A 19,960-nucleotide genomic window follows, 5' to 3' on the forward strand; every position below is an offset into this window, starting at 1 on the left:
AGTGTGGAATGTGCTTTGATAAATATAGGACCAAGCGCCTTTCAAAGTGGGATGGCAAACGTTGCTCTTTCGAGAGTTACATCTTGGGATGGACTTCATTTGCTTGATTTTTATGCGTCGAAAATATATGCAAATTGTAAAGCGATACAGTATCAGAGTATAATCGACTAAGAAAAGAATTTAGGCCAGATTTGCCTCAAATTGCCTTTTTCCAAAAAAACAACCAAAACAACTTCTGCAGTGTCACTAATGCGATATGAGCAAACAGGGGAAGAAATAGATATGGGTGTAAAAGCTAGTTCCGATAATGAAGGTGGTCCCTCCAAGGCTAGATTACCAAAAAAATCTGTAAGTGGTAATATTCCTAAAGATAATTCACCTTTGGTAATAAAATGGTTTTTGCGATAGTTCATATTGGAAAAGACTGCGCAGCGAGGCATAACATAGGTGCTCTAAAGAATCCTGGATCTGGAACAGGGTGGACACTTTGCAATGACAGCGAAATAATTCAAAGAAAAAGTGTTTTTTTAACAATTTGATTGATGTCTATTTTTTTTTTCGAGAAAGTATAATTTCATATATGGCTGCATGTATTACAAATTACACTCGGTCGAGGAACTTCCGTAAGGCCTAAAAACTTGGATCAAAAAGTGGGATTTCCATGACATTCAGAAGTTGCTGATGGTAAAGCAGAATTCACATAATTTTATGTGAAATTCATTGGTGGTATTAATTTTCGAAAATAGTGTACACAATTGTGTAAGTAATAAAAAGCTCTCATTAGTTTGTAGTCTGATAGATATAGCTATTTTTAAAGTTATGAACTGGAATATGAGGGATGCATGAGACCAAACACGCAATCATTTATTCTTTTTAGAAAATGAAATTGATCATATTGGAAGAATTTATCAAAAATTGGTAATTTAATGACCTAAATTAAGTACTTAAGTATTAGGCTTATGTTTCACGTATAATTTGTTACTTAAAATATTTTACCCCTATATTGTAGTTTCTTTTAATGCAGTTAGGTTTTTAATAAGGTATTTGTTTTAAAAATTTCCAAATTATTTTAAATTATGTTAAAAATTTATAACTAGTCTGTAGGACTGCGAGATGCTGATCAATAATTTGGCTTGCTTTGACTAGACAACGATATTTAACTTCACAAATTCTGCCAAATATTAGTCTACTTTATGCTAATAATCAAGAAATATAAAGGTTTTTTACTGCAACAATACTGGATTTACAATGAAAAGCAGCTGTCATTGGACTAGTGCCATATATTTGTCTAACCGATGCGACTGTGGGGACCAGATAATATAAGAGCCCTTGTAAAAACATTATCTTGGTCGGGGAAGTGGTGTTCTTCTTCGATATCAAGTGGCTGGAGACCAGTTTATTTCAAGTCAGTCAGTTCTCGATAATACACTCTCCAAACACTGCCAAATATTCGTCTACAATATACTTTTGTCAAAATCAAGACAGAAAGAGATTTCTTACTGCGATATACAATGAAAAGCAGATATCATTGGACTAGCGCCGCATATTCAACTAATTCCTTCGATTCTGCGATGATATCAATTGACTGCAGAGAACGATTTATTTGAACTTAGTCAGTCGTTAATAATTCACTGTGCAAATACTGCCAAATATTCGTCTACTATACCCCATTTGGATATGCATAAGAAAAAAGGTGTATAGAATTGACCGATTGCAGAAATAAGAATTCATATGAGCTTACAAAATTGGTACACTATTTCCTGTGAGAAAAACCTATCTAGAAAAATTTGTGATAATTCCTTATTACAACTGTTTGTTTTGTCTTTTGACTGTCTGAATGTTTAATTCCCAGAATCTGGGAAGCAAACTAATGAGATAAATCAATTACACCGCAACATGGAAAACGTTGTCTTTTATTTTACAGAGGCTGGTTTTTTGTTAAATATATTGTAATTGTGGAAATCGCGCATTAGTATTTTAGTGTTAGTTTAAAATGTTACAGCTTTTTCTTTAGTTTGTAAGGGGTAAAATTAGTTATTTACAAGTTATATTAATAATCCCAAGGTGCCACTCGTCCCATTTCTAAAAATTGTTCTAACGAAAAAATCCAGTTCAAGACAATACTTTAAGTAAAGTAATAAAAATAATATTTAGCTAAGCTTATGCTTTATGTACCTCCGTTGGCTTAAGTCCACTAGCGAATCTTAAAGCCAAGTGCCTGGCCTTAGTGTATAAATGCAATTCTTTTTTAAATTCTGCCTGAAAGTCCGTGGGTTTGTTGAATAACGAGGTGGCACCAAAATATTTATTAAATATGGTATAATGTTATATTTAAGTTTAAAATCATTTTAATTTATATATTGAATAGAATTTAATAAAATGGAGAAATACGTTACTATAGGCAAGTTGTTAAATAAATTCAGAATTGCACCCTAAATGTATTTATGGTCTGATATATTTGGAATGACAAAATTTATCAAAAAAAATATATATTTCAATATTGAATTAGGAACTCTTTTGATTTATAAGTATAAACATGAAAAAAGTGATATCTGAAAGAGATCAATTTAAATGTTTTATATTTCATAGTTTGAGGATTTTTACTTTGTCATTTGTTTATGTTATAATTTTATGAACAATGACATTTTTATCTTAATGTACGTTTTTGAAATTCAATTTATTACAGTTTATACTGTATAACATACATGAGCTATTTGATGTTACTTGGACACAAAATAAATAACTCATAACAAAATATGGCCTTTTATTTGGAGATATTTTTTTTACAAATGAAAACCCTGTTCATTATTGTTTACATCAAAATCTAGTACAATGGTTCTGAAACTTTTTCATTTTATTTCTGAGTTTAGAAGAAGGGACAGATATCATAGGTTAAAGCTCAGCTTCGCTAAGAAAAAAGGGGATATGTAGGTAACCCTGGGTTTTTTACTGCGGCTAAGAAGGGACAGGTATAAGAGAAAATAGTAGCAATTGAAAACGCCCTAACTGGCATCGTACCTAATGGCATCCTTTTAAGTGGCATCGGACCAAGAGACATCGTCCTTAGTGGAATCGTATCTTGTGGCATCGCAATAAATTTCATAGTACATAGTGGCATTGTACTTAATCTGGTGCGTATTGAGACGGGAGTTTTGCTTTTCAGCCTATACATGTATATAACGGCCCTTAGGTAGGCAAACTTTACCCGTAATTAAAAATGTATCTTTAGTTATGGTAGTGTTATTTCTATTCTATATATTTTTTTCGTTTCTCGAAAGTGTTGATGATGTGAGGGATAATTAATGTCTACGGTTTTTTATTTGCATGAATTTTACCGACTTCGTTGGGTGGTCGTGGTGAGCCCACGCAGTTTCAAATTAATGCTTTCACTTATTGTTTAAGAGCTTTAATACAACAGGTTGGTTTTGGTCTTTAAAATAGATTATCGTACGTATATATTTTACGTTTCATGAGCGTTCTAATAATTGTTAATATTGTATTTTCTATAATTTATTTCTGTTGCCGAATTAATTTAATAATGTTTTAGGTCTAAAGTTGCTCTATTGATATTGAAATTTGTTTAAGACAATAATATTTAAAATATTTATTTTAATTGTAATTTAAATATTCTACCGATCGGGATAGGACCGGGATCACGTTTTTTAGAGGACGTTCCGAATATGGCGGTGTATAGTTGAGTGCCGTGTTCAGTATTAAATACGCTCAAGGTTAAACTCTTTCGAGGAGAGGTATATTTTGGCTTGCCAACTAGTTTTTTTTGATCAATTTTTGGGCTAGGGCTATTCAGCCATAGAGCCCAAAATAATCAAATTAGTCTATTCAGTATAGTTATGATTAGTATTGTAAATAAAAGTTTTTGTTTAAACATAGCAACTGAGCCCACAGACACAATCTCTTCATTTAGGTTGTTCCAGGTAATAATTGTGCGGCGAAAGAACGATAATTAAGTAGAATTTAGTTCATTACGGAAAATTCACTGTAAATATGAAGATTATTGACTGACATAACTAAAGCTGTTGTGTACAATAAATATCTAGTTACTATAACTGTATTGGAATTTACCTGTGAAAAATTTACGGTTATTTAACAAGAAGCTACGGTAATTTTTAACAATGTAGGAAAATATAGATATTTTCTCTATGAAATAGTTAAACAAAAAAGTTTTTTAATAGGTTAATTTGTTTTTAGGGAAGCTCTTAAGCCAAGGCCCTACAATTCTTAAGCCACAATAGGGACTAGGCAGCATGACGTATATAATACGTTACCGATGCTTTTTCAAATTTTAAAAAATACCAGCATAGCTGCCATAGCTAAAGGCACGGCGTGACGTCAAGCTACCAAGTCCCTATAGCAGAAATAATTACCAAAGGAAACTGGACTAAGCTTTTGAAAGGTGTCCGTAAAGAATTTTTAGATGAAATGATAGCAATATATCACAATAATAAGGCTATATTATGTTCAAATCCGACCAAGTCACTAATGTCTTTCAATCTAGTCTAAATCTTTTGTAGTGTTGTAAGTCGGAAAATTTTCCGGAAAATGACCGAGGCCTTTTTTTCGGAAAATTTTCCGTATTTTTCCCATTGACATAGTCTTAAGTTGAATCGACGAACTGTAAAGAAAATAAATTTGATTACTTGGCTTTCTTTTTTAGAAATTGAATCATATCAAACCCCATTTAGCATAAAACATGTCGAAGAACACTTTTCTAATTCGATTTTTTTTTAATATCCATCATGGTTCTCAACATAAATTTGAATAAATAGAATATTCGTGAACAGAGCATATGTTTTGTCAAATTTATAATAATTTTCCTGTAGCCAGTTCAGCATTATTTGCATGATGAGCAACTGATTTTAAGTGTGAAATTGTTCGGCTTTCAATTGATCAAATGAATTCGGGTTAAAGATATTTAGACATTTAATATAATGCGGAACACCTTTCTAATTGGAACGAACTTTCTAAATCTAACGGTTCTCGAGATAATATTCAATGACCTTGAAGAAACGATTCAAGGTCATCAATATTATCATTTTTAATAATTCCCCAACACGTGATAAGTGCCACAAAAATTTGAAATTAGTACAAGAAACGGTTTTGATGTTATCGCCATGGATCGTTTTTAAATTGAACACCATTTTTAATTTCATATATCTATTGAAAATCTGTTCAACAAAAAGAAAATAGGCAAATATCGGCAAAAATTTTAATTGATATTGTGAATCTACCTAAACTTATAACTAAAACTCACATTAATTCTAAATGGAATATATTAGGGAAAATGATATCAGTCACGGAGACGACTAGGGAGGATGTTGGGTCTTCCGCAACGAGTTTTCGGACATCGATTTGGCGTGAGGGGTATAGGTTCAGGGGGTTGAAAAGCCGGGATTATATTTGAGGGCCGGTGTGAGGGCAGACAGTCCTGGGCATCCCTATAACCGTTTTGGTTCCACTGTGTGTATTGGCGGAATAGTCATGTTGCCTTGGTTGTAAAGGTTGGTGTGATCGATGGACTGGTAAACGGGTCATCGAAAGTGGTTTCCAGCTTTAAGTGTGTACATGTGCGTCGGAAAACTTGGCCACGATCCGTTTTGATTTGATAGGTCCGTGGTTCAGGACCAACTGAGAGAACTGTAGCTGGTAACCAGTTGCGTGGACCTGCTAGGTAGCGAATATGTTGTCCGGGTTGAAGAGGTGGAAGGTTGTGCGTATGTTTTGCGTTATGTCGTGTTACCATTGTATCTTGCTGGTCCCTTAGTAGTTGTCGGTTCACACTGGTTGGGTAATGTGGGTTAAGCATGTCAGTGTGTGTTGTCAGTGGAGTCCTGATGCGGGGACCCATGGACATTTCCGCCGGTGAGGGTAATTTACCCTTTGGCGTGGCCCTATATTTCATAAGGATATACGAAAGATGTTTTCCATTTTGACGAGCTTTAATGAGGGCGTTTTTGATGGTTTGAATGGTCCTTTCTGTCATGTCGTTGGACTGCGGGTAATGTGGCGAGGAAGTCACATGATTGACACCCCAGTTTTCCAGAAACTTTTTGAATTCCGCAGAGTTGAAAGGTGGCCCATTGTCTGATATTAAACGTTGTGGGAATCCGTGACGGGTGAAGTGAGGAGCCAAGAATTGGGTGACGCTTTTCGTAGTTGTATTATGTAGTTCCTGCTCTTCGACAAACTTAGAGTAATAATCTACGAGAAGTATATAGTTCTGGGAGTGGACATGGAAAAGGTCAGTACCCGCTGATTCTCACTTGTATGTAGGAACTGGGTGCGGTTGCATAGGCATGGGAAAGTTGGCGCGACCTCTGTTGCTGCAGGTATCACATGCCTGTATGTATCGTGTGATATCATCGCTCTTGCTGGGCCAGAAAAGGTGTAACTTCGCTTTAGCAATACAGGAATTTATGCCCTGGTGCGTGTCATGTATTAACGCTAAAACCTCGCGCTGTAATGAGCGTAGAACTACTAGACTCGAGCCCCTGTATACCAAGCACTCATAATATGAAATTCTTCTTAAGCGTACGACAAACTATAGCCCAGTGACCCTTGCGGAGGACTTTTGAAAGTAGTCATTGTCATAGTTGATAAAAATGTTGAAAACAATAATATACGAAATGCTCATAAAAATGTTCAAAAACAATGATAGGCGAAATGTTCATAACACACGAGGCCGCCGAAAGGCATAGCTAAGGATAGAATTTATTTTCTTATAAAAATTGTTTAAGACATACGGAGAGTTCATTACTTTATGAAAATAATCGATGAATGTAAACGTGAATTGTATCCCACTTCTATCACCATGTTGTAAAGCTGGATTAACTACAAAAGTAACTGTTTAATTAGGTCTTTTAATAATCATGACTGGTAGCTCTTCTTGGGAACTATAAGTGCCGGGGGAGAGCCGGGGCTCCTCTTCGCTTGGCTCCGACTCTCTTTTACGAGGTGGCTAGCGCCATCTACCCTAACATAACAAAGATCTCTAACGTCATTTTCCAAAATTCCCACTAAATGAACTACGTGGCTTTGTATAATAGTTTCATAACTCTAGAATATAAATATCTACTTGGTTTTGATATTTCCAAAACCAAAGATTGCAAAAAAAATATCTTTACCTTTTAAATCATGCCTGAATGTATACCCAAAACTACTCAAAAACTCCTACTTCTAAGGAAACTGGTGGTGAATAAAATTTTGCAGTAAAAAATCAAAAACCGGTTAATTGTGCGGTGGTTTATAAACAAATATTATAAATTAAAATAAATTTCATACGCGTGATTTTTTTTTTTTGACATTTGGCCAGGTTTGGGCTCAGCTCGCCTCACTAGGCGACGGCAGTTTTGCTCTGATCATTTCGACCCCGACCATTTTGACCTCAGTACGTTTTTAATTTTAATAATATTTTTATTTTTTTAAATATTTGAAAATAATAATTTTCGGAAGTATATAAAGATGGTTTCGGGATTGTGTGAGTGTCCTTGTGGCTTGGGATGAGTTTGAAATCATATTGCGGCAATTTTGTGTTACATTCTTGATTGCGAATTAGAAAGGCGCAAGTTTGTCAGAGGTCGGGACATCTTAAATCTGTTAATAAGAATTGGACATAAACGTACTTAAGCACTCTGAAATTTATTAAACAGAATTAGTAGAAGGAAAGTAAGGTTGAGGCATCAGTCCCAGGTTCAGGTTCGAGATCGGGATCCGGGATTTTAGGGGTGAAATAGGGGTAACATCGCTGAAAAGTCAATGTATTTATGATATTTCTCCCGACAATTTGTTTTTCTCATATCAACATATTGTGTTCAGGACCAACTTATTTCTTTATCTCCGCTTATCTCGAATATTTAAAGAGTACACTTATATGGTACTTGAACGTATATCTTCGGCTTTATCTCGTGTTTTATCGTATGGAATAAGTTGAAATTATGTAAGTTGTATGATACTTGATAACCTGGGCGGGAAGATAGTGCGCGTGCGTGCGCTGATTACCTGGGGCGCGGTTAATTTAAATGAAAACATGGATTTGAGTATCAAAAAAGTAACGTCATGGAATATTTTAAGTAGTTTTTGAAATGACGTAGAATGGAAATATTTTTAAACTTCATTTTAATATCATTAGCGTGTAAATGGTACTTAAATATGCTTGGCACTTGAACCTATATCACGAGTATTTCTTAAAACGAATATCTCAAGTTTTAGTATGAGAAACGTATCGTTCTCAAATGATACTTGCACATGCTACAAAAAGGGGTTGTATAGCGTTGTGGGAGGTCATTCCACGGTTAACTGCGGTAGCTTTATTCAAGATGCCTAAAGCCCAACATATTTTCCCCGCGTGCGCGAAAGTTTTCGCTACCAAGTCCTCCTTAAATCGGCATGTTAGAGAAGTACACGGTGATAGACATCAGTTTATCTGTGAAGTATGTGGTAAAATTGTTGCTAGATTAGAATATTTTAAGAGCCATCAACGAACTCATGACTTGAATGCACCCAGCCCTTCCGAACCTATGAACCTGTCTCAATGCAACGTTCGCCAGCATCTTCCCGTCCACCGTCAGCTAGTTTGCTTCAAGACATTCAACTAGAATCTACCACTACACAGCCATCTGCAACGGATTTACTTAACAACCCAACGCCATCACCTGTTCCGGCCTCATCAATACTTGATGAAACACCACCAGCATCCCCAAGTATGGTCCAGGCCTTGAATGATACGTTAGCCTCTATCCATTACAATGCTGAAGACTATGATATTGATGCAGGGATGTTTATTGAACGTTACCGAGCCACTAAGTAAATTTCGAATGGAAAGACTCACCAGTAAACGCGGAATTAAATGGTTCTTACTCGTAAGATCAGCCTATATGAGACCTTTAGGGGTGCGGAACAAAGAGCGGAAGTATGACCCTATTTCCGGAGCACTATGCAAACAACATTAACGCTCGACGTCATTGAAAACCAGCTGAATGACTGTATTGAAACAATACAGTCAGCAGCGGAAAACTTTGAAGCGACAGGTATATGTACTTAATATAAAAGTTATATTTTGAACTAAAACATTATATTTTTGATAAGATCGGGTTGGGTAATTGATCGTATTCTGTATGTAGAATTAAATGTGGCATCTTACCAACCGTTACGGGGGTCATCGCATATAGAACTACCTGAAAACTAACTCAACGTCGCGCGATTCTTAATATTAGAAGAGAAAATGATGAGAGAAATGTTTTCTCTGGTCAATTCTGGCTAAACTTCACCCAGTTCCTAAGATTCAAAATGCTTACCGTTTTTCAAAATATACACCTTACGGAAATGAACTTGATACCAGTGATATATCTTCTCCTTTCAAATTAAACGCTACGGAACTTAAAAACTTAGAATTAATGAATAATTTATCAAAATCTGTGTTTGGCTTCTCGGGAGATATATTCCCCCTTTACGTAAGCGCTAACAAGTGTGGTAAGGAAAGGGAGGTTGATTTGCTATACTTCACCGATGAAACTAAAGATATTGACGATGGGAATAGACATTACTGTCTTATACGAGACCTAGGAAAACTGTTACAGCATCTAACAAAAAAGAGAAGCACAAGTTATAACTGCAGGTAATTAAGTTTCCAATAGTTCATTGCTTGTAATATACTAATTAATTCTTTATTAGAATATGTCTTCGCCGATTCAGTGGAAATAACGCGGAACTGTGACGTGATACGCATATCGAAGAATGCGCCACTCACGGCGTCCAAAAAACAGTTTTTCCTACCAAGAAGAAGACGGTTTATTTTGATAAATATGAGTGGACCGAAAAAGTAAAAATAAAAATTATTTAATTTAACTCTTAATGAAATTAAATTATTAGGTGCAGTTTGTATTTTACGCTGATTTTGAAGCTATCCTACCGAGAGTTCAAGGATGTGATCTAGATCCCGATATAAATACCAGCAAATTTAACATGCATATCAGTTGCGCGTATTCGTGGGTGCTTGTTGGACCTAACGGTAAGTTATTTGGTAAAATTCCCTTTTAGATATATTACAATAGGATACTTATAGGTGTACCTGTTCGAACCGATTGCTATCGAGGACAAGATGCAACTCGAAGATTTCTAGTCGATTCTGGAATTAGAGACGGAGTTGATGGAACTCATTGAGACCAATGTACCAATGATTATTACCCTGGAGGAGGAGGAGGAACAGGTTCAAACTACTACGCATTGCTACAATATACCCGCTGTTCGAGATCATTGTCATTTCACTGGGAAATACAGGGGACTAGCGCATAACCTCTGTAATCTTCAAAAGAAGGTTCCAGAATTTATCCCTATTTTCATTCATAACCTTAGCTGGTAAATTAGACAGGAAATAAACCTAATAATAATAATAATAATACATCTTCATAAATACGATTTACACCTCATATGTCAGGAGATTGGCCATTTTAAGGAACAAAAACTTGACTGTATTCCTTCCACTAGTGAAAATTATATTTCGCTCAAACTAGGTAAAATATATTTAATTATGAATTTAACCATAACATTAATTTTATCGTTTTATAGGGAGAATTCGGCTTTTAGACTCTTATCGATTTCAAAGTGATAGTCTCGATACGTTAGTATCTAATCTCGTTTTGGAAGGAGACAGTAAATTTCAGATGGTTAAGAAATATTTCGATAACGATAAAGTTCAACTGCTTCTGCGGAAGGGCGTCTATCCTTATGCCCAGCAAACACAAATCGTCCCTGGGACGTCCCAGCATGGTCCATAGAGCCCAGCTTGGTCCCGTCCAAAATTCGTCATACGGGACGAATAACGGACGTCCCATTTTAGTCCTCGTAGTACCAATTTCGCGACATCCGATATTCAGCCCAATCGACGTCGCATGGATCTCCACTATTCGTCCGAATTGTTTCGTCCATCAATGCTATCTAGAGGCTCGTTTATCAGCAATTAATTTTAATTTGTTTCACCTGTATTTGTATTTGAGCTGATAATGATTAATGAACCACAAAATATTAATTTTATTATGAATATTATTATTTAAATTTACGAGTTTATTTAACGTGAATTAATGAAATTACGTGTTAAATCAAAACTACTTAATTATTTAACTAATTTTATCTGTTCTTAATTTTTATATTTTTTTATATTATTATTATTTTCTTAATTTTTCACAGCCAATTACTGCGAAAAAGCTGATCTAAGTTTGCCACGCTAAAGTCCTTTTAAAATATCTGGTAGCCCAGTTTGTAGTTTCTTTTGTACGACGCCATTACTCGATAGTGAGACCCCGATCTCTTGTTCTCTTTTATTTTTGCATTCCTGTAATAATTGTATTTTTGTTCTTTTATTTCTATTTTTTGTATACTGTGCTGCGCTCCTTCTAGGAGCCGCCCTGTTTCAAAAGGGTGTACCTCTGTACGGCAAAATAAACCTATAAACCTATTGGAATCGGTCACCATAAAGTCCATAATGCGTTCTACACAAACGTTAAAGATTATAACATAGTAATATCTAGTATCGCTGATAATATATCATAAGAGTAAGTATTTTATTAAAAAAACTGTTTGATTTTTTTAATAATTTTAATTCGATTTTTTTAATGTGTCTTTTACAGAGGTAGGAAGAAAATATGTGTGATCAAAGTCTATTTTGACTCGTCACTAGCCATGTGCGAGTCTTGAATTTGGGGTTTCGAGTCGAGTCTCGAGTATCTAAAATGTCCTTATCGAGTTTCGAGTCGAGTTTTTTTGTTTTCGAGTATTTAGGCTTACCTAAAAATAGATGTTCGAGTACTAGAATAGTTGGGCTTAGCGTCTATGTTCAAAAATTTTAGGCCTATTTTAGGGGCCTCTAAAAGTTTTAAAAAATTGCCTCTGGGGCCTCCAAATGTGATTTTTAAATTTTATTAATTTTTAAAAATTGGTCATCTTGCCCCCTAAAAAAAGAACTCCCATTCAATTCCAATTTCCAAGAGTCCTAAATGGCCATAACAAAACGTTCCCTTTTGAACCACCTATACTCGAAATCAATATTACTTGAGTACACAAACAAAGGCAGCGAACTCTGTTGTTTCTGCTTTTGGTAGTGTACTCTGTTAACATTGATATAGAGTATATGACTACGCTTACATGGGGCTCTGAACGTCGACGTAAGGGAACGTCGACTTTCGACGAACGTCGACGTTCCGAAAAGGGGAGCGGTTACATGATCGTCGTTTCAAAAAATACTACGGATTTTTCCCTCCAAAACAGGGTATTTTGGCGCTCCTTAAAAATATGCTTTACTTGCGTTTTATTAGTATATAATTTTAAGTAAAGTTTCTATTGCTATTCAATTATAAAATAATACATTTTTAAATATAAATATATCAAGTATTTCATATAATAATAATAATATATAAAATGACATCTTTCATACGTTGATTTATTTATTATATAAATTAATTATAAATTATATTCATTATATTTTCAATATAATTTAAGAAGTTTCATAAATTATAAATTGCAATTTGTAGTTAGTAAATTGTATCGAAATATTTGAAATTATTTATAAATTAATAGGAAATAAAATGAAGTATATAAAAATAAATATAAATAGTAAATAAATATAAATATATATAAAAAACTCAAATTAAAACGAATTTAATTCGGAACAGTCGGATATGCGGTAGGAAAAATTGCTACTGGCCAAGGAAACGTCGTCGTAAAGACGTTACATGCAGCGCCGAACGTCGACGTAAGGCGTTAAATCGACGGTTCGAGGTAGTTTTCGTTAAGTCGACGTATCTCTTCGAACGTCGACGTTCGTGCGGTTACATGAGAAAAATAAACGTCGACGTTTCCTTACGTCGACGCTCCGAGCTCCATGTAACCGTAGTCTATGACAAAAGACTGGCCCGGGACGGGGAAGTCCGTCGTGCAAGGAAAGCAGCCAAAAAAACCACCTGTTCGCCTCAGTGATAACTTAGCTCCAACCATCTAGGAATTCTACAAAAGGGGGCATAAAGTGAGAAACTAGATTTCTTTAATACGACTTAAACCGTTTCAATGCTTAAACGAAGGGAAATTCCAGCGGAGCTGAAGTCGAAGCGTAAAGCATCGTACCAGTCACTACTTTGAATAGAGAGCGTCCTGGGGATTAGGGTTTTTTCTTTTTTACTCCTTGTCCCTTTTGCGAAATCACGTGATATCAGTGACCACTGATCGTAGAGAAAGGACCTAGACCTTCGGTGGTCGGACTTGTCCCAGATAACGCGCGTTTCTTCATTTCGTTTTCTGCTCCTGAACAAACAGGTAGTTCTCAATTTCGATTCTCTCCCAGTCAAATTTTTTCTAAGTCTCTTCCGAGACGAACTTTGCCAATACAGCCTTTTTATAGGCTATTTAGCTGTTTTAAGCTAATTTTTAAACAGCCTTTTTCAAGGCTAATTAGCTATTCTAGCTAAATTATTCAAAAAGCCCTTTTCAAGGCTAATTAGCTATTCTAGCTAAATTATTCAAAAAGCTTTTTTCAAGGCTAATTAGCTATTGTATTATTAAAAAGTCTGTTTGAAGACTACATAGCTTTAACTAAGCTCTATTTGCTTAAACCTTTTTAAGGTTATTTCGCTATTAGTATATAATAGTAGCATTTTCAAATATGAGTACCAGAAATTTTTTCTCTGGGTCCCAAAAATGAGAAAAATGGAAAAGGGAAGATAGTTTCGTTAGTAATCAGGAAGGTGCAATGGCACGTTTTTTGAAATCGTCGGCGCAAAGCCATAACTATAGTTCTGAGAAAAACCTAGTGAAAGAATTGGGAAAGGGTTTAGAATCCTTGGAGACTGAATACTGCTGAAGTTATTCCAAACGTCAGTACTGATATGGAAATGGAACTGACTCATGAAGGAGAAATTTCAGAAGTAATTGCAAACCCCAACTCTAACCATGCACAAAATACATCAAACAACGTGTCCAATTCAAAATAAATGAGCTTACATGCGTTGAATAACTTGGATATTAGTCTAGATAAAGATTGCCTTCCAATTCAGCCTAAACTAAATCCTTTTCCTAAATGATTAATTGGCGGTAAAAATCGAGGTTTCAATTCTTCTTGGTATGACAAATATCAAATGATTGAATATTCAGTTACAAAGGATGCAGTGTATTGTTTTTGTTGCCGTCATTTTTTAGGCAGTAGAAATACTGCATTTCTAAAGGGATTTTCGGATTGGAAAAACATGGGGACCCAATTCGAAGAACACTTCACTTCCTCCAACAAATCTTCTCACCAACTAGCCTACCAAATGTACTTAGACTACATGGAATCCAAATCCCGTGGATCAATAGTTTGCCAGGTTAACGACCACCACAGACTAGACGTTATAAGAAAAAGAGAGGTCCTATCTACACACGTGGAAGTGATTATTTTATGTGCCCAACAAGATTTAGCACTTCAGGGGAACACTTACACATCCGCCGACAATATTGGGAATAGGGGAAACTTTATTGCAATATTAGATATTTAAAAAAAATTAAATGATTTAAAAGCAAGTTTAGTGAGAAAAATTATTGTTCAAGAGGTCAACTACTATAGGGTAGTTTGGGCGGTTGCCTAACGTGTTTAGCTCCGGGGGTCCGAATAAAAACGTAATAATTAGATTACTTTGAAATTTAAAATTGTCAAAATTATTTTAAGCACTAAACAAGAGGCTGTTTTACACATCAATATCAATAGAATAAGTTAAAACACAACAATAAAACAGTTCAGCTTGAAATAGCGCGAAACTAGACAATGGCCACTGTAGTCTTACCCCTTAACAATGCGGGAGACAAGCCTAAATAAGTAGTTGATGAATTTGGGTAAAGAGGTAATAGTAGGGTGGAATTCTTCGATTAAAAGTAAAGTTGGTAATATTTATTTGTAAATAATATACTTAATAATGAAAAAGTTATTAATTTAATAATAATAAAACTTTTATTAATTTAAGAATAATAACATTTTTATTAATTTAATAATAATAAAAATTTTATTGATTTAATAATAATACAATTTTTAAATAATTATATACAATTTGGCTAGTTAAAGAACAACAAAAATTACAAAGGAGTTTTTTATGGGGGCCTCTAAATCACGCAGTACCTACTCGCGAAAAAATCCTGGCGGGGCTACTGCTTAGCGTTCGAGTACTCGAGTAGTTGGGCTCAGCGTTCGAGTACTCGAATAGTTGGGCTTAGCGTTCGAGTATTCATGTGGGTAAAATTATTGAACTGAAAATTTAATTAATATGATACAATATTTGGATGTTTTCAAATAAAAATACTTTTTATTTTTGGAACTGAGCTTAGATATTTGAAAATCTCTATAATATTTAAAACTTTTAAATATTTAAAAAAACATTGTAGGAAGATACTTAAGGAAGTTAAGTTTGAGCACTGAGATCATTTGAAATATGAAATATCTGATTAAACTATAATATCACAGCTTGTAATTTAAAATAATATAATCTAATTATATTATCAATTTAAAAATTTAATAGTTCAGTCTCTTTACCGTTAAATATTATTCTTTATGCAGTTATTGTAGTTTCTTTCGGTTTTTCAAGTAGACATGTAGCAAAGTTAGCTGTTCAAGATGATCTGGTAGTAATCGCTCTCTTTTTTCAGTCATTGTAGCTCCACTAGCTGAAAAAAGTCTCTCGCTCGATGCTGAAGTCGCTGGTATGCCAATATATTTTTTAGCTAGTCGAGCAAGCTGTGTATATTTTAATTGACTCTTACGCCAGTATTCGGACACATTGGAATCACTTAGTACAACGTCTTCTTCAAAATAAAGGTTTACTTGCTCGCTTAAGCCAACTTTCTTCTATTTAGACTGATCAATTTTTCTCCCCACATGTCTCCATAAACTATTACTCTTTATTGTTTTAGAACTAGAACTGCTTACAGCATTCTCTTCTGTTACTTGCTCTTCTTCTCCGTATAAAATGGAAATTTATCTTTTAATCATGCCAACTGTCACCTTCTCTTCTTCTTTAGTTAAAAGAATGCTCTTGAATCTCGGGTCTAGCACCATTGCTTTAATGAGCAAGGCATCATTGCGATAACCTTTAAATCTTGATTTTAAATGTTTCAGAAAAACATTGGCTACATTTACTGCATGGTCTTGTGGTAATGAGCCTAATCTTGTTAATTCACTTTCGAGACAATGCAATGCTGGAATGACCATTGATAAGGTTGGGTATCTGTCTCCGGAGAGGTCCTGCGTAGCTGTTTCGAATGGTTCCAAAACTTTAACTAATGTTTTTATTATTTTCCATTCGTAGTTTAACAAATTATCCACCTTATCATTTTCTAACAGAACTGCTGAAAGTGGTTGCTTTACTTCATATAATCTTTGCAGCATAAAGAAGGTGCTATTCCACCGTGTATCAACATCTTGAATAAGATGCTTTGGTGGCATGTTCAATTCTTTTTGTTTTTGTTGTAAAAGATTGGAAGATACCACACTTTTCTTGAAATGTCCTACTATCGACCTGCACCTTTTCAAGATATCTCCCACTTCTCTTTCCTTTATTTTCAATTCTGATATTGCGTCCTCAATTCCTAATTGCAATGTATGGCAGAAGCATGCTACATGCGTCCATTCCGACTCCTTTATAGCTTTCGATACGTTACGTCCGTTATCCGTCGCAACATAAAGAAGAATTGACCCATCAAGGAACTGCAGAGGTATATATTTCTCCATGAGATCTCTTAAAGTCTTTCGAACAACTTCCGCTGTGTGTGTATCTCTATATGGGAAACATGCCAGGCTGTAAGCAGCGGAGGTGAAATCCTTTCTAGTAAAATGGCATGTTAAGCTCATAAAATGCTCCAAAGATTTGGACTTCCAAAAGTCAGTTGTGAAGGCCAATGATTCCAGTGAGGTTATATCTTTGAGAGCCAATTCCAGATCTACTTTTATTTTATTTGGCATTTCAATATATAAACTTGGAACAATGTTTCTGGAGAATGTTGTCCTGTTGGGAATATGATATCTTGGTTCGCATTGATTTAAAACTGATCTAAACCCATCATCTTCCACTATAGAATAGGGCTGGAAATCCAACGCCATCATCTCTCCAATTGCTTTGGTGATTGCAATAGCTCTGGGATGCGATTTGGAAAACATTGTAGTTTTGGCACATAACTCTTGCAGGGTTGGTTGTGTAGTTTTGACTTTGTTAAAATTAGTTTCTTCAGAGATTAGAGCCTGGTAAATATCATGGTGTTTGCTTCGTAGGTGAGCTCTCATAGTAGATGTGTTACCAGTTTTGCAATTTAATATTGTATTACAATTCAAACATTTTGAAGAATCCTTATCTTTATCCATTAATTCATAATATTTCCAAACCTTACTCTTTTTTGCTTTAGTTAAAGAAATGTCAACATCAGTTTGTTGCGAACCATGGTCCTCAGAGCTTTTAGCTGAATCTGCTAAACTATCACTGTCAAATGAACTTGGCTCTGAAATTTCTTCATGGAAAGAATCATTTCTGTTTCGTTTCTTAGAAGTCATTCTAATATCACCAACGTTAAACAATAGGAATAGTTTTGAAAATTTTACTAAGCCTATGTCAATTAACCAGTGGAAACGTCGAGGGGAAACTTCAGAAAAGACTGACAATTGTGAGCCTGAAACCACCAAAACTCACGTCGTCCGTTGTTATTCAAATTTTATTTTTAGTTTTAGTTTTATTTTTGTACTACGCATGCCTTAAAACACCAGTCACCATATCCAATCAGGAAGAACTTAACACTTCCTCCCTGACCAATAAGAGCCTTGGGGTCTTTCAGCGCGATCATGGGAATGAGAAACAAAAAATACGTAACGTTTTCCCCCCAGTTTTTTTTTCAAAATTCGCGAGTAGCGTTCTCGAAAAATTAGTCAATTTTTCGAGTACTCGAACTAAAAAAATTATACGTTTCGAGTACTCGGAAAACTAGGCCTAAGCCTTAAATGGGGCTTGCCGAGTTTCGAGTCAAGTACTCGACTCGATACTCGATCGATTACTCGAGCATGGCTACTCGTTACCTTTATGGAGTATTCATCTCCACTCTCACTGAATGGTGGACTTATAGCTCTAATGTGTTCCGTGAATAGTTTAGTGAATTTTTATTTCCAAAAGTAAAATTTGCGTTGAATTCTCCGAAAGTTAGGGAAGATTCGCTGTTTTTAAAGTTCATTTTGGACCTGTACATGTTTCAATTTAACTTTTTAAGTTTATTATCATTACTCTCACTGAACGGTTCGCCTAAAGCTTTATTTCATACTGTTATATTTTATATATTTAATTTGGAATTCCAAAAGTAAGATTTGCAGTGTATTCTCCGAAAGTTAAGGAAGATTCGCTGTTTTTAAAGTTCATTTTGGACCTGTACATGTTTCAATTTAACTCTTTAAATTTATTATTCATTACTCTCACTGAACGGTTCGCCTAAAGCTTTATTTCATACTGTTATATTTTATATATTTAATTTGGAATTCCAAAAGTAAGATTTGCAGTGTATTCTCCGAAAGTTAAGGAAGGTTCACTGTTTTTAAAGATCATTTTGGACCTGTACATGTTTCAATTTAACTTTTTAAGTTTATTATTCATTACTCTCACTGAACGGTTCGCCTAAAGCTTTATTTCATACTGTTATATATTATATATTGAATTTGGAATTCCAAAAGTAAGATTTGCGTTGAATTATCCGAAAGTTAGGGAAGGTTCGCTGTTTTTAAAGTTCATTTTGGACCTGTACATGTTTCAATTTAACTTTTTAAGTTTATTATTCATTACTCTCACTGAACGGTTCGCCTAAAGCTTTATTTCATACTGTTATATTTTATATATTGAATTTGGAATTACAAAAGTAAGATTTGTGTTGAATTCTCCGAAAGTTAGGGAAGGTTCGCTGTTTTTAAAGTTCATTTTCGACCTGTTCATGTTTCAATTTAACTTTTTAAGTTTATTATTCATTACTCTCACTGAACGGTTCACCTAAAGCTTTATTTCATACTCTTATATTTTATATATTGAATTTGGAATTCCAAAAATAAGATTTGCGTTGAATTCTCCGAAAGTTAGGGAAGGTTCGCTGTTTTTAAAGTTCATTTTGGACCTGTACATTTTTAAGTTTATTATTCATTACTCTCACCGAACGGTTCGCCTAAAGCTTTATTTCATACTGTTATATTTTATACAGGGTCTTTTTTTTTGCTCGGAAAAGTGTTTTTTTTCAAAAACTATTTATAGTACCGATTTCAAATTTGGAAGGTCAATTCTCTATACCGGGGGACATCAGTTTGAGAAATTTGAGCGTTTTCGGTAATGTTTTTCACCAATTTTGAAAAATTATTTTTCGACCACTAGGTGCGAGATAAAAAATTTCTATTATAAAGTTGTAGGCCGTCATCGAAAACCCTTAAAAATTGTTCACTCGACGAAAAACAACTTATTTATCAGTGAAAATTCGAGCTTGAAAAATTTACAAGTTGGTGAAGCCAAATTACGATTGTTTGAAACGATAATTGAAAAGGGAACAAGTCTAATACAAACGTAGTAGAGTTTTCACACTTGATAAAATGTACACGTTTGGTTTTTAAATGCAGATATTTTATTCACATAAATTTTTACAAAACATTTTCAATAATATCACCATTGGCTGCAACACAGGTTTGTGCGCGGACAATTAAGTTCTCAAACGCTTTCTCTACCATTTCTGGTGTGACGTCTCGGCAAGCACTGATTATTCGTCTAATGAGTTCCTCCCTAGTTTCAATGGGCGTGGCGTATACCTTTGCTTTAACGAATCCCCAGAGAAAATAATCCAGCGGTGTTAGGTCAGGTGACCTTGCTGGCCAATGCACTGGACCATTTCTCCCTATCCACCTTTCAGGAAACTCGTTGTTGAGGTGCTCAGTTACTTG

General features: G+C 34.8%; 2 protein-coding genes across 2 annotated transcripts; both read right to left on the reverse strand.

The window, feature by feature from the left end:
• Positions 1–5,497: 5,497 nt before the first annotated feature.
• Positions 5,498–6,381, reverse strand: LOC149949147 (uncharacterized). Its single transcript, XM_090169377.1, has 2 exons — positions 6,282–6,381; positions 5,498–6,219 (listed from the first exon to the last, which is right to left on the reverse strand). Exons 1-2 carry the CDS (start codon positions 6,379–6,381, stop codon positions 5,498–5,500), a joined length of 822 nt encoding a protein of 273 aa, XP_090025503.1.
• Positions 6,382–15,997: 9,616 nt separating this feature from the next.
• On the reverse strand, positions 15,998–17,563 carry LOC149949148 (zinc finger BED domain-containing protein 4-like). The gene has a single exon (XM_090169378.1). The coding sequence runs from the start codon at positions 17,561–17,563 to the stop codon at positions 15,998–16,000; it is 1,566 nt and encodes a 521-aa protein (XP_090025504.1).
• Between the last annotated feature and the right edge of the window lie 2,397 nt (positions 17,564–19,960).

The sequence above is a fragment of the Leiobunum rupestre genome, chromosome 3, assembly GCF_980474605.1.
Source record: "Leiobunum rupestre chromosome 3, qqLeiRupe1.1.hap1, whole genome shotgun sequence".
In the NCBI taxonomy this organism is placed as follows: Eukaryota; Metazoa; Arthropoda; class Arachnida; order Opiliones; family Sclerosomatidae; genus Leiobunum; species Leiobunum rupestre.